General features: G+C 35.7%; 1 protein-coding gene across 1 annotated transcript; it reads left to right on the top strand.

Moving 5' to 3' along the window:
• Nucleotides 1–209: 209 nt before the first annotated feature.
• On the top strand, nt 210–13,276 carry LOC131430409 (uncharacterized). The gene is made up of 6 exons (XM_058595389.1): nt 210–368; nt 435–714; nt 769–972; nt 12,378–12,526; nt 12,586–12,864; nt 12,918–13,276. Exons 1-6 carry the CDS (start codon nt 249–251, stop codon nt 13,188–13,190), a joined length of 1,305 nt encoding a protein of 434 aa, XP_058451372.1. The 5' UTR covers nt 210–248; the 3' UTR covers nt 13,191–13,276.
• The last annotated feature ends 2,521 nt before the right edge of the window (nt 13,277–15,797 follow it).

Raw genomic sequence — 15,797 nt, 5'->3', positions numbered from 1 at the left:
TTTGGTATCATCCAATCCAATAATTCTCTTGCTTGATCGAGCCTCCTACTGAAATCAAAATTACGCCAAACGTGAGCAAGATATGAATTGATAAAATGGATTTATTTACGACGTTGACATCTTTCTCTCAGGAACGATGGTGACCATATAAAAAGCTACAACCGGAAACATAATCAGTTTTCTATCTAGTTTCATTTGTGTAAGAGTAACGTTGCATTGGAGTTTTGCTAATCAAAATGTGATTCAAAATGTGGGGTGAGAAGTTTAAACAAAAGTATTGGGAATTTCTCAACTATCTGTGCCTCGAACCAAAACGATTGATAAAAGTTATAGTGTTGTGTGCTTGCAGTGTGGTGGTAGTTTTTCAGGTGAAAACTATTTTCTTTGCTAGTCATTATACCAGATATGTAAAATGAAAAACGTTTTTCGTGCAGTTAACGGAGTGCTTCCAGAAGCTGATCAATCCTCCGATCAACACACATTCTCGGTTCGAGTTGAACGACTCGATGCTGTACCCGGCGATCACGTTCTGTCGGAACCCGCCGTACAAATCCGCGGTGATGGAACGCTACAATCTGTCCCATCATCCAAAGTATGCCAATTCCTTTAAAAACTTCAACTTCAACGAAAGTACTCTGGATGAGGTATTCCAGGAGGCCACCTACAATCAAAGTGAATTCTTCATCCAGTACGGTTTGGACAGTCTGCGGGAAAGTAAGAACGAACATATGGCACACGGGTATTTGAGATTGGATGATTTTTTTTCAGATGTTGAAGTTATCAGCAGTATGCATTTGGATATGGGTCAATGTTTTACGCTGAACCCACTGACGACAACGAATCATTCCTGGAAAGAAGTTGGATATTCGATTATGTTGCAGCATGATGTGAAACATTCGGAGGCCCCCCTTTTTGGTGAAGATTTGCCGGGTTGGCACGTTTTCATTCACGCCCAGGCAGAAGGATTTGCAGGTGACGCTGGATGTTTGTGATTTGTAGAGATGTTTTTGATGTAGGACTGCGTCTGTGTTTTCTTTTCTGGCGAGCAGATTTCAAATACGGAAAAAAAACTGTGCAAACCGTGGTCAGATTTTCAACATGTACAGATACATCAATTTTGAACAGGTTTTTAATATAATATTACGTACTATTTGGAAATATTCGATATGCGATGTCGGAAATTTCAAGTACTCCCTTTGGTGATTTTCAAGAAGTCATTATCACCAGAATTGATTTCTTAAAGAAGTCATTATCACCTGAAAAAGAAAACATGAAAAATTTGAGCCAACTCTGACCCTCTGGGAGAAGGACCCGCCCGTTGAACAAAGTTGAAAATTAGTGACATTTTTAAGACATTTTCCATACCCCAGAGCAGTGGGTTCCGAACACGTAAAACGTGTTCGTTCCGATCCAAAAATCGAACCACCATCGCGAGTATAAAGGGTATAGCCGGGTTTTCATACCAGAGGTGGAAATAAGCCCATTTTGCGCACGAAAATGTGAATCAAGATTTCCAATTGTGAATTAACAAATAGAACACCGTGAATTAAAAAAAATGGGTAACAAAATTAAAATAGCGATTATTTTTTAAATTATTAGAAATGTATATTAGACAGAGTATCAGCAGACCTAATGCATACGCACTCTTTTTATTGCGCTGAGACAAATTTATTCTCTTTCTCATGAGACAACCATGCGCAGGCGAAGATTGTTAGCTGCTCTCACAAAAACTCGTTCGCGCATTTATGTACCGCGGTAGAAATTAATGTACAACGCTTCGTACCTTCTCCGCGCATTTAGCCAAGAACGAGGTTCGAGTGCTCCAGTCACATGAGAATAAGCATCGCAACCTGTGCTAATTAGCGCTCCAATAAGTCCCCGATCACAATATAACATTGATACAATTTTGTTAGAATATGAAACCTCACATTTTTTGGCAGTTGTGTATTCTGAGACTTGTTCAATTACTTACCTTGGTGTACGGTACAATTGTTAACAATTAGGTTTTCAGAAACGGGAAAAAGTATCTGTAATCATTCTAAAGCGTTTTTATCTACTTCTGAAAAATCCTGGTGCGATCTTGCTCAATCTTAAAATTTATTTAAAATTGTTTGCATGGTCATACATAAAAATCGTTCAAATATGATCTAGAATAAATATAGTAATCACGTTAGTAATTCTAATAATATGAAATTGCTTTTCAAACTTTTTTTTTCGATTATAGAGGTTTTATTAACCATAAGGTCATTCGCTTCTTCGGGCCAGAAAAACTTTCTGACCCTATGTGCGGGGTTGGGAATCGAACCCAGGTGGGCTGCGTGAAAGGCATGGACTTACCCATCACACTATACCCGTCCCCTGTTTTCAAACTTGATAATATTGATAATTGGAATAATTTTTTACACTTTTATGAATTTTGATTTTTTTGCCGGTTTTTGCTCTAAAAATGGCTTTAAACGTTTTTTGCTCTTGAGAGTTCAAGTCCGGGTTTGGCACACACAATATTAATGGGGTTTTCACGATAAGTTGCATTTATCAGCCGTTCAAATAACGCTCAGTATCACATACAGAGATTGATTGGTAAAAAGCTTTTGAAATTAATGTTTCATTCATGCCTATTCTTGTTAACTTGAATATGTGTATTAGGCCGCAGATTTTTTTGTTGTATGGTGATGTAAAAATCTAAAATTATAGTAATCTATAACTCATAAATGGAACTGGTATCGATCGATTTTCACGAGATTCAAAACAAAGTTATTATTAATTAAATTCAAGCCCGTGCGCAGGGAGTGGTTTTGGGGGCTCTTTAAAGATCACTACTGATCTACTCTTTTTAAGATCAATTGATAAGTAATCTTTGAATCACATCGATCAAAATCAATACTGATCTTCCGTCACACAAAATCGGTAGTGATTTTCAACTATTATTATCACTGATCCCTGTAAGATCAAATCACTGGACGATTCAATCAGCTTTAAGCATTGTGTAAGAAAATCACACATAAGCAAGATCAGACATGAGTGCCGATTGACGAGGGGGTGAAAATTAGTGACAACAGTAATCCTACAGGAATTTTTAACTAAGGATAACGCAAATCAATGAAACTTTTAAAATCGTGGAAAAATTGCCAATTTCGTATCTTTGGGAAGTTTAGTGACGGATCAGGAATATTAAAGGAGCATGTACATCAATAATTTTCGTCAATTCATATGCATGAGGGTGCTCAAATTGGTAAAAATGGTCAATTTGTAACTTTCAGGACTGAGCTGAGCTGAATTAGATCGCCCCTAGTTTCACTTCGTGACTGACCGAATGAGTGTAAAATGTACAATGAACCAAGAAAATGAAGCTTGGGGGAAGCAAATCATTTTCATTGCACATACCCACTCACTCCTAACTTTTTATTAAATGATCAATAACGACACTGGCTACGACCAAAGGTTGTGCTACTGAGGGAAAGGAAGGAATGTTAGTCCGATATTCGTTGTTTCTAGACACCGCGGGTACCACTATATCTCCACGAGCATCACGGGATAGGAGATTTGTTAATAGGGAGGGAAAGAGATCCGGATATGTTTTGTAAACAATATGATCTCAACAAAACCTGATTTCCGATACTCAGCATAAATATAATAAGCAGGAAAAAAATAAAATATCTCCAAGGAACGATTTCACCAGTATCCCTTTTCTCCTGCTCGCTCTGCTGTCAACAACGCGAGATGAAACACGACCACTGAAAGAATAAAATAAAAACACTCGTAAATGGGTCCGCTGCAGACCAACCCTAGACCTTCAGTCTGAATGACACGATCGACTTGTAAACTCTCACATATTCCATAGAAATCCGACAACACCGACAATGACATGCAGACGGCGCTTCGATCGGTTAATAGCTTAAAATCGTTAAATAGCACTCTCGCTACTAAACACACACTTGCCACACCTGCATTATCACTCAAAATAAGTTTCGACCAAATTTTCAACTATACGTATCAAACAACACATTGAAATTGACTTTTTTGAGAACAGAACCAGGACACCGCATCGCACTCCCAGTGATGCCTACTCTCCTCTCTCTCAATTTGTAACTATTAGGACTACTCCTTTAACAGTCCTTATCATCAGAGTTGGGAAAAAACGGTTTCGTTACGGCACGGTTTATGAATTTTCAACACATGTTCTCGTTTGATACAAACCGTGTTTGATTTCGCAAGTTGTTGTTTAATTCGCAATAATATGAATACTAGATAAAGGTTTTATGAAAATTATCAGTTTGGATCGTAATCACATTGATAATGTTAATTTAACAGTTGGCACTGCGCAATAGCAATACGCAACGCAAAATTAGTAAATGAAAAAATACCACGCCAAATAGTGATTATAGCGACAAAAGACATTGTTTTATACCCAGCTGGTTGATGCTGATGATGATATTCATGCACTATTTAGATTAAAGCCAAAAAACGTTATTTGACATGAATTTGATTTACAGAAGGAACAGGAGCACAGCATTCAGCGCAGCGTTTGAATGGTGCGTTTGAATTCGCGTAACAAAATCCTGCACTCCTGTTACTTCTGTGTATGATATTCAAGCTAAATAGGGTAATATTATTCAGCTGCATAGCACGCTTTGTGATTGGACATGTTTTTCTTGTCATTATAGTTATTATTCATCGCATCATGTACGTTAATATTATTAGCTGTTTTTTTGATGATATTACTCCACCACGACGGTATTGCTGAATAAATTTTAAATACAACACGAAACAATTTCAATGCGGCCGACGCAATAAACTCACCTAGCGAATGATCATAATCAGTTTTGACGCTTACGTCACTTATACCACTATTACCTTTTCTGACAGCTCTCTTACAACCACAAACCACCAGTGAGATTGGTCTGTTTTCATCAGGAAACGCCTGCATTAAACACGATTCAGACGATCAATCAACTTCGGTCGATGTCAAGGTTAATTAACGTATCCGACGTTAAAATGTTCCGTGACCTTGACGTTGTGTCCCTTCATATGAATTGCTTACAATTAATGTTGTTGTTTCGTGACCGTACCTTGCCTGATGTCACGTGTGAATCGCTCTTATAATTGTTTTGTTTTCATCAGCGTATGTGACAGTCATTTTAACTTCAAACCTGTTTAATTAACACAGAAAAAAAACTAGTCTAACTTTGTTGAAATGTTGATTCCGAATCAGACAGTGATACTGATAACGATGAAGACATTTTTAAATTCTTAGTAAAAATTACTGTGAATCAAAAAATTTGCTTATTCCTCTCCTGTTTCATACAAAAACTGCCCCCAAACAGAACAAAAACTGATATACGCTGTTTGAAAGGGTTTATATTCGAGATGATTTTCCCAAAATTTTAACCCTTCAACTGCCATATTGGTGGAGTTAGGGTGGTTCTTCTGATTTTCATTTTATTTAATTTTTTCAAAAACCTCTAGCAAAAAATTGAAAATAATCAGGAATATTTTAGGAATTATGAGAAACCTCTCTGATTTTTTGCAGAATTTTTCAAAATGTATTTCATATGAAAAAAATGCTCAAAACTTTCGAATTTTTTTAATCGCACTTACAATTTTGGTACCACTCTAGGTTTTACATCAAAAATATATCCTTTATGAGTACATTGCGCTGTATTTTTTTCAGATTTGTAAAAAATGTGGACGGGTATTATATCGAATTTCAAAAAAAAAGTAAATCATTCTAAAAACCATGGAGAAAATGGAGACGCAAGGTAATTAGTTCTTAAATCGTACACCAGTCATCTTCAGAACTAAATACCATGCGTTTTCATCTACAACTTAAGTTCAGGGCTTGAGTATTGACGTAATTAAAAATTATTAAAGGATTTTTTTTTCATTATGTTATTTACACACGCCCGCACGACTGGGTCGTTATACAAAGCAATGGTGTAGGGAATGCATTAGTGAACATGTGTGCCAGCGGACGGTTGTAATTCGTTTCTAACTTCAACATCTTGCGGGATAGTCGGGTGGTTTCGAGGTTACTTATAAGCAGTCCTAAGAAATACTATAAACCAGATAGAAATCAAGTCGAAGCGTCTGCTGCAAGTTCCGAATACCCAAAAAGAACGTATTAATTCGCATCGTCGATTTTCTATACAAACAACATGTTCTTTTAAACTTAATATTTTCAGTTTTTTGCTATTTCCTGATGAGGACCCCTTTATAAAACAGTTTCGGGAAATCGTATTGTTTTATTGCTTTAATTACAATAAGAATGAATGAGAAACTAAGCTATGTGTAAAAATTGAATTCAAACGCTTTCGCAAATATTGTTCATCGAATTCACTTACACTTAATGGTCTTTTTCTGGTGTTTCGTGGAGTACTTTTCTCACGTATCAGCTCAAGCCCTTTTATTATGTATCTAGAAGTCGTCTCCATACAGCTCAGACTATGACCACTCTTTGCCTCCATTTGATCGATCCACCTTGCTCGCTATGCTTCTCTTTTTCTTGAGCCTTCCGAATCACATTCAAGAACCATTTTCAAATGGTTGCCGTCTGTTATCCTGATGACATGCCCAGCCGATCGTAGCGTCCAATTTCAACTGTACCTATGATACGTGTATCTCCAAGCAGCTGTTGAAAACCGTGGTTTACACGCCGTTGATAAATTTCTTATGGTGACGTATTACTTTTCTTGTATCCGCTGTCATAAATGAATGAATACACGAATTCATAAACCTCCACGATATCGTCGCCACGCACCATTATTCGAGTGGGAAGATGTTATATTTTAAAGCCTTTCCCTCTCATACATTTTGTTTCGACGGATTTACTGTCAGTCCGAGCTCAGTTTGATTAATCCGTCTTTATGAGCTTAAGCCGTTTGGCGTTAGCTGTCTTGTTGAGCAGTTTCAGGCAACTTGGCGTATAAATAGCCGAGTGATACAGAACGTCGACGAACTGATAGTTTTTTTAGATTTCGCTTGGTTTCGAATTCTCCTTAATTTTGCGCTTGGTATCTAGGAATACTTTTTTTCTGCAAAAGAACTATAATTTAACTGTCCTTTATAATTTTTAATAAATATAGTTATTATTTGATTTGAATACAATAAATGTAAAATAAATGTAAGATGACTTATCAGTTCATGAATAAAAACTTTAAACCGTATATTAAAACCTAAATATTTGTCAATTCATTAGTTCTGATTCATGTTTCTCTCACCGATCCTTCCTTATGAAAATTCTTTCTTGAGCCCTGAACTCAAGTTGTAGATTGAAACTCATGGTATTTAGTTCTAAGGGCATGTGATATATGATTTTAGAATTAAATACCATGCGTCTCCATCGGATGATGACATTTTGATAAGGGGGCATGCTTTTCCGAATGAATTATTTTTTTAAAGTCTGATATTATACCCGTCCACATTTTTTAAAAATCTGAAAAAATACTTGATGTACTTATAAATTATTTATTTTGGTGTAAAATCTAGAGTGGTACCAAAATTGCAAGTGCGATAAAAAAAATCCAAAAATTTTGAACATATCTTTTCACATGAAATATATTTTGAAAACTTCTAAAAAAAATCAGAAAGGTTTCCCATAACTCCTAAAATATTCCTGATTTGTTTTCAATTTTTTTGTTGAAAAGATTTTTGAAATACATCATTCCTCTCACAAACCAAATATATTCATCGAATCGATTTGCGCTCTGTGCAGTTCGATAATGCAGTAAATAAGCATACTGTTTTTATTTCTGAAGATTTATGTTATGCGCCGTTTGCTACGCACGAGAGACATTTTCATCGAAATGCTAAACAAAACGGTTATTTTCAGAGCATCCGGAATAAGTTTATACGGAACACAAAAAAAACTGCTGACTAAATATTCAAAACAGATGTTAGCAGGGATTTGAAAATTGTTTAGATTTAGATTCAAACGTAAGTTCTTATGGTCCCATAGATCGCTATTGAATTTTATCTTTATCCGACTTCTGGTTCCAGAATTACAATATGTGCAAATCTATGAAAGAATGCGAATTCAATTTTTCGGAAATTTTGCAACCGATTTTCATAAACTAAGATGCAAATGAAAGAAAAAATTTTCAAATAGTCCCCGAAAAGTTGATCCAGATCCGACTTTTGGTTCCGGCATTACAGGGCGATAAGTGAAAAGTGAAATGTGAAGTGAAGGATTTTTTGAAAAATGATGACGGAACGAGGTGCACATTTTTATAAAATATACTGGTAAATTAATCTAGTTGGCAGACCTTGTTAGTTGGCGAATATCTAAATCTACTTCGAGACTACTTGTGCCCGGTTTCCGCTTCCGAACGCACCGGTAATAACGAAGAAAAGCTTCAAGTTGGAACTTACTACGATTTCTCAGAAACGATTTAACCGATTTTCACAAATCATGATTCAAATTGAAGCTCTCAGTGTCTTAAAAGATACTGAGTATCATAACTTTCAAACTATCGTACAAAATGATGCAAAATTGGTACGCATCGGTACGGAAGAAGAAGAAATCGCCTAGCACACAGCATGCTTTGTTTAATTTTGTACAGCGTACAGGGTTGCCACTTTTTAAACTATATTAATTTGACATAGCTGTTTACAAATTGAGAAGGTGATGGTAGATTATACCAAACAAAGTTTTTGATTTTATTCAAGTTTGAAACAACAATCTTGACAGAAACCTCTAGCGATGTTTTTGAAAAGTAATATGAGAAAGGCAGGATTGAAAGAGGTTTTACATTCAGCTTCACCAATGCAGTGCTTTATAATTGAAACATACTCCAATTAGCAAATACCCATTTAACGATCATTCCAACCAGGCGCGCATACAAGGGTGGGTTTTAGGTGTTCGAACTCCTCCCGAAACATATAATTATGTTATGAAAACTCTTCTCTATAAATATGACTATTTTAGCGAAAACTAGATTTGTTGTCTCAAAACAGTCACTTTGCATACTTTCCTAAATTGATTCAGGCAGTATTTTGAAAAGGGCAAAGCATTGTTAATCAATTGTTTCCAAAGAGTAATTGACGAAAATGATAAGTCCCACAAAAAAGTGTTACACTAGTGACATTCATAAACTCAGTCAATTTTTTCAATAAAAATACTGAAAAAAATTCTTATCGTGTCCTTCACTGCAAAAAATTTATTTTGAAAATTTAAAATCGATTTTCAAACCAAAACCATTATCAATCTTGATAAAATTTTATCCCAAAATAGGTGATTAATTTCCTTACCAACCGATCATGAAGGTGGAAAAAAATTTAAAAATAGCTTTTTTTTTTCGTCCAAACTGAATATTTTATCCAGTGTCTTTTTATTAAAAACTAAACTAAACTGAAAGTCATAATCATACAAGATTCCAATGAATCTCAATTTGTGAGAAAATTTCAACGGATTCCCTATTGCTAGTTGCCCGATATATGCAAAAAGTATCAGGGTAGGAAAAAATTTTTCTTTTCAAAACGCCCATCTTACAATATATGGAAGGCAATTATCGATGTTGGAATAACATTTCATTCAAATAAAGTAAGGCGTTTCCGTAATTTGACTTCAAATTTTATAGATTATTTTTTCAGTATAAAATTGTATTAGTAATTTGTTCCACATTTTTATTCGAAAATTTGACTTATTATGAGAACTTCAACAATTTTTTGAGGGATTTGTCATTTTTCTACTCTAATTATTCTGGATAAAAGAGTAAAAATGTCTAGTCTTTTTGAAAAGGTAAATTTTGGAAAAATAAAGTGAGCAAAGTGGCTTTTTATGTTAAAGTCTTTATGCTGCCAACTCCGAATTCGATTTTATACAGAATTCGTCGATTCGACTACTAAACTGAAAAAAAAATGGTTTTCAAAATTTAAAGTCAATTCACAAAATAAACACCATTTTCGAATTCAACGACACTTTTTCTCAAAGTAGGTTATTATGCTCCAGTTTTGGGGAAAACAGTGTTTTTAACTAAAACTTTTTCTTGTCCATTACTGATGCTTTTTGTAAATATCGGGTAACCAGTTTTATGTGAAATCTCCTCTTAAATTAAGACCCATTGAATTCTTGAATGATAAAGACTTTCAGTTCAGTTTAGTTTTCTATAAAAAGACAGTGTAAATTTTTTTATGAAAATAAAACTTTTTGTTTGATTTTATATTTCTTAATATCAATTCGATATGGAAGTTTTTCAGTATTTTTATTGAACAATTTGACTGATTTTGTGAAAATCACTGGTATTATACTATTTTGTAGGCTTTGTCATTTCTCGTCAACTTTAGCCCTTTGTAAAAGACAGTCTAGATCTGATTTGGAAAATCAAAGTATGTAATGTGAAATTCTACCAGCTGCGAATATTTAAGTTATTTATTTTTGTCGCCACGGGCGGTCTCTAATGCTAATGCTAATGCTAATGCTATTTATTTTTGTCGTGAATACGACTTACTTTACTATGGGATGCCTTTTCAAAATTAGCCATATGGAAGAATGGGCAGAACTTAATCGTGCATATCTCGACTTGTATTAATGGCAGCGATATAATTCTTTCGATATTTCATCAAAAATATGATCAGGAATTTAGTATAATGTTTTGAACAGTATAAGATAACCACAAACAACTCAAAAATTAGGTTTTCTCAAAATTTGAAAACAACACGGAAAACTCTTTACTTTCGCTTGGGTTTTTTTGCGCAAGGACAACGATTTTGAGATGGTCAGGCACATATCTTCAACAGACTGTGTATAAAAGGGGAACCGTGGTCGAAAATCGATCACTTCTTCTTGTGCGTTGGATAGAAGCGGACGTCGTGGGAATGATTTAATCAACCAGCAGAGTGCACCTTCTGCGTGGTTAAAAACCTCAAACCCTCAGGTCGCAACTCTCATTTGGACTTCAGTCGTCCAGTGGAGCAGTTGGCAATGAAAGCAAACCTTTTGCGTGGTATAAAGCCTCAAACGCTTAGGTCGTGCTTTCATTTGAACTTCGGTCGTCAAGTGCAGCAGTCGTCAGGTCGCAGAGCCAATTTCTCTTCGAAGAATATCGATTACATTACAGGATGTTGGTGGTCGTCTGCATTGGAGCAAAATACAACGGAAAATTGACAACAATGTGGAATATTCTCCAAAGTCAGCCCTTCTAATGGCTCTAAATGTTACCTAAATAATCATAAAGATTGCTTCTTTGTAAATCGAAAATTAAAATTATCAGTGTAGTGCAAATCTAAGATAAATTGATTAGTTTTGTGCACAGTTCTAAATTCACAGTGTTTAAAATCGTTTATATCCAATCAGTGTGTAATATCTTAGAAAATAATACAATTTGGCTCTTCTGGGATGCCAGAAATTAATCCCGTACAGCATTTTGATAGTATCATTTACTAAAATATTGAAATCCGAAATGAAATAATCGACATCTAAATCCTCTAAGGTGCCATATGGCCATTTAGAACCATAATTTTATACCCAAAGAATAAGCGAAATTTTACTTCATTATACTGTATACGGCCCATTTTTCAACCAGTTGTAGTTTGTAGTAAACTTTCTGCAGATTTGCTATATAAAATGCATAGCATCGGCTCAGAAGCCATTCATTTCGAATTTGGCTGTCGTTGTCATCGTGTTAATTATGATGCGATCGAGGAATCTCCAAGCGAAATACAAAGCTTGTTACCACAAGCGGAAGAAGCAGGAGACTCCAACAGAACACATATCAGTTTCGCACCCATGAACAACAGGTCATCCTGGAAATAGAAGACGGAAGTCAGCTGTATCCATCGGAATTTGTACTAAACTCGTCACTCTCCATTACGAACGCCTTCATAAAAGGTTCTTTTCAGAACCACCAATATTTTATCATGAAGAACTATACAGATTATTTCGTAATATATGTGTGTCAGAATGATTAATGTAACTAATCTGTGTTGTAGTTTAGGTGTATCGTTTCAAATTCTAGTAGTGTAAAAGGGCAAAACTTGCACAATTCACACTTTCGATCAACTAATTTATATTCTAAAGTATAAAGTAGGAAGAATGTCAGTGTGTCAGAGTGTCAGTTTTAGTCGTATTCACGACATCCAGTTATGTCTCTGACATTGCACACCTGTACTTTTTTATATTTTTAACTAAGATGTTCAAAATGCGAAAGCATGATGCGCTCTAGCTCAAAATTGATGGAATGATAAATATAAGTTGAAATGGATATTGGTACGGTTATCCATATTTTTAGTAATACGTATCCAGTTGAGCCGATCTACTGAACCAAACCATTTCGTAGGCATCCCTAGTAATCGAAAACGCCGCTGCATGTCGGTTTAAAAACTAAATATCCCTGTAGCATAAACGCCGGGCGCATTTTTACAGACTTCTTTTTCCCGAACAGAAAATCGCATGCAATCTTCCGGCCGAGTTGAATATCTGTTCATGGAAGTTGACGAGGAAGTGGAGGTTAAACTAACAACGCAACATTTCCACATGCTCCCAAGCAGTGACAATTTGTGTACCACGGAGTCGGAAATGAGTTCCACCAGGGTAATGTTTTTGTTTTCTTTCTCTGAGTAAATATACTGACTATTATGTTGAATCAACAGTGCAGCGAACTTTGTCACTGGAGCCACGTGGTCGAACAGGTCGGCTGTACCGGTCCCTGGATGCCGGATATAGAAGGCGAACAGTGTCACACGGCCCACGATACCCAGCAGCTGATTAAGTACTACAAACTGATGGAAGACATGGATAGTACCGTTTGTGGATGCTACCAACCTTGTTCGGGTTCCATCTTCACGTCGTTCGTTATGAACCGGAAGCATTTCAACATATCAATCCCGGCGGCACAGTTGTGGATGTACTACACTTCGAAGATGGTCACCGTAGGTTTTATCCTTGGCTTTGGCTGTCAAACTGATTATTTTTTGATTTCCAGATCGTCGAAGAGTTCCACGGATACGATCTCACTCAGTTCGTTGCCGACTTGGGTGGTTCACTGGGTTTTCTGTTGGGACTATCGGTGCTTGGCTTGATTGGACTACTGGAAAAGATTTTTGAGCTACTTTTTATTCGAAGATGGATTGCCGAGAGAAAAATAAAACGAAAGCTAAATGAAGGATTCGAAAACAGTACAGAGAAAAGGCAGGACGAACTCAGTCAGCATGAATCGTCCGATGCAACATTGGCGGTTGCGAATATCAAAAAATAAGCATCACACGCAACCGGTACTGCGAGTTTTCTCTCAGCGTGTCTAACGTTTTGTTGTGTAATTTTAGATGACCCCCAAATGTAACGTGAGCAGTGTCAAATTCGAATTATTTTCGTTGCTTCGAAACTCCGTGTCTCTGCTGTCCGTATGAACGGTAATGAATTCTGACTCTTTCGAATTGGCATTGTTCAAATCACTAACTGCAACTGGTCCCGAATAGTTTCAAACAACAAAAAATCTGTATCTTTCCCAGACGGCTTGAAAATGACGCCCCTAGACATTAATTTATGAACCACTATTTGAATTTGAACAGAGCAAATGTCCCATGAAAAACGAAAACACAGTACATCGTGATACAATTTTTCGCAACGAACATTTCTGAAACCAAGCGAGAAAACGAACGGCTGAACTTCATTTATGCAGAAACTATTTTTAGAAACATATATCACTTCAGAGCATGTGTTTGTTTGGTAGAATCTAATCAAATTAGCTCGCAAAGTGTTTTATTGTGGCAGGCAGAACGAAAAAAGAAATGGATTCAATATGCTTCAGTGTGCCCAAATTTGCCCTTTGTTTGATCGAGAAAATTGGTAACTGATCTGATTAAACCGAACAGTTTCTCATTAGTCAGAGACGTTGACACATTTTTAAAGATAGATTTTCTAACCCTAAAAGTATAAAAGCCCGTAAAAAAACTTACGGTTGATGAGTTTCCTAAACTTTTTTATTCATCTATTCCAGATGTCATGGTTCTCGCCTTTCATAAGCGATTTTATAATTTCATGACACGATAGGTAATTATGTAACTCAATTATCCGAGCTGTGTTGATTGTACGAGGCACGATGAAAGCTACCTAATAAAAACTGTTTTTCAATATAAATTTGGACCCTTGCGCTATCAGGGCCGGTGAAAGAGGTGGGTACGGTGGGTAGCATTACCCACCCGAAAATTCCAAAGGTGGGTAATTACCCACCTGAAATTTCGAACAAAAAACTATTGAAATATTAGCATTATTCATAATAACAGAAATTTAGTTAATAATAATAAGAATATTTTTATTGTATTTTATAATTGTCTCTGAGATACCGTAAAATACCGATAAAGGTCTTTTACTCTTTACATTCCAAACCGGCAAAAGAAGAATGCAGTAGTAAGTAGAAAGTAACAACTTTTGGTAGCTTTGTCGGAATAGTAAATAGTAGAAGACCTTTATCGGAATTTTGCGGCAGATGTTTAAGGTCGACTCCTCTTGTAAAAAGTGAATGTTAAGTAACTAAAAGATTTCTGCATGATGAAATGAACCTTGTTACATCTCACCTTCTATATCTTCACAAGAAGAAAATCACTCAAAATCTTTTGACGTAGGACTACGTTTTTTTTATTCAATAATATAATATAATTTTAAGGCACACTGCTTAAGATCTAAGATGCCAAGGGTATTTTCTAATCATCGCCATTTATTGTTAGCGCTTAGTCTAATCTAAATCATTAGAAAGCAAAATGCAAGGAAAATCGCTCAGTTTGACCTTAGTCTACAGCACAATCTTTTCATTGATTCATTTTAAATTTTTCTGAAATGTTAAACTCGAGCCCGCGATGACTAATACTATTCATTTGACTCCATTGAACACAATTCATCAACTTGTAAATGATATCAGAAGTTTTACTCCTGCCTACAGCGGTTATCTAGAACAGTCATTCCGTCATTGAGTCATATGGTAAGAAATAATTTTGATACCAAATTAAGCACGTGGCTCGAAATGACGAATAACCCGTAGCGCGCCAAACAATTTTTTCAACGATCTAGTATTCTTTTCTTCGACGGTCAAACACTTAGGGCATATTCAGGAGTGTTCTAGTTCTAGATGCATAATTTATGTCAGTTTTAAAATTTAAATCTAGAAATTATAACAAAATAAACTGGCAGCCCCAGCAGCGTTTTATCTGTGTTTCAAATATAGAAAAAATAGAACGGCAGTGTATACCAGTTTTAAATTTGACAGTAGAACTGGTCGAATAAATAAAACTAAAACGGATTGCTGGGGATACGTTTGTTTCAGTTTCATTTACATTATAGACCACTCATATGAATCTTGCAGCTGCTGAATTTGCTCTTATGCAACTCGTTGCGCGCCAAACATCAATCGTAGATCTAGCAAGCATTGATGACTTTTTCAACGGAAAATTCCATTGTCCATACAAAACAATTTTATGGATTTTTCCCACTATCCCGGCAAGTTTTCTTAATTTTTTTGATGTACGAACCCGGTGGGGGTAAAAACTGTTCAAACAAAAAAAGAATCATGTAAATCCGTCCATCCGTTCTAACGTGATGCGATTACAATGAAAGATCTCTGCATTTTTATATATATAGATAGAAGATAGATAGATAGATAGATAGATAGATAGATAGATAGATAACATATAATTTAATCATTGATTCAGATAGTTATCGGTAGGTTTTCCCAACGTTAAGATAACGAAAATGCAACAAAAAAACTTTTATTGGCTTGAATATGACGAACACAACATGGAGTCTCAAGAAGTGTAAATAAAACCAGGATATTACTTTTTTCAAAACAACTTTTTGCCGAAAACTTTTGTTC

The sequence above is a fragment of the Malaya genurostris genome, chromosome 2 (assembly GCF_030247185.1).
Source record: "Malaya genurostris strain Urasoe2022 chromosome 2, Malgen_1.1, whole genome shotgun sequence".
Classification (NCBI taxonomy): Eukaryota; Metazoa; Arthropoda; class Insecta; order Diptera; family Culicidae; genus Malaya; species Malaya genurostris.
This window is presented reverse-complemented; position numbering and strand designations above follow the sequence as displayed.

Bases quoted from the DNA above. Each gene is read 5' to 3' on its own strand.
- LOC131430409 (XM_058595389.1), top strand. From the start codon at position 249: ATGTGGGGTGAGAAGTTTAAACAAAAGTATTGGGAATTTCTCAACTAT. The intron at 369-434 runs GTGAAAACTATT...TTTTTCGTGCAG, and splicing joins GTGTGGTGGTAGTTTTTCAG to TTAACGGAGTGCTTCCAGAA. The intron at 12,865-12,917 runs GTAGGTTTTATC...TTTGATTTCCAG, and splicing joins ACACTTCGAAGATGGTCACC to ATCGTCGAAGAGTTCCACGG.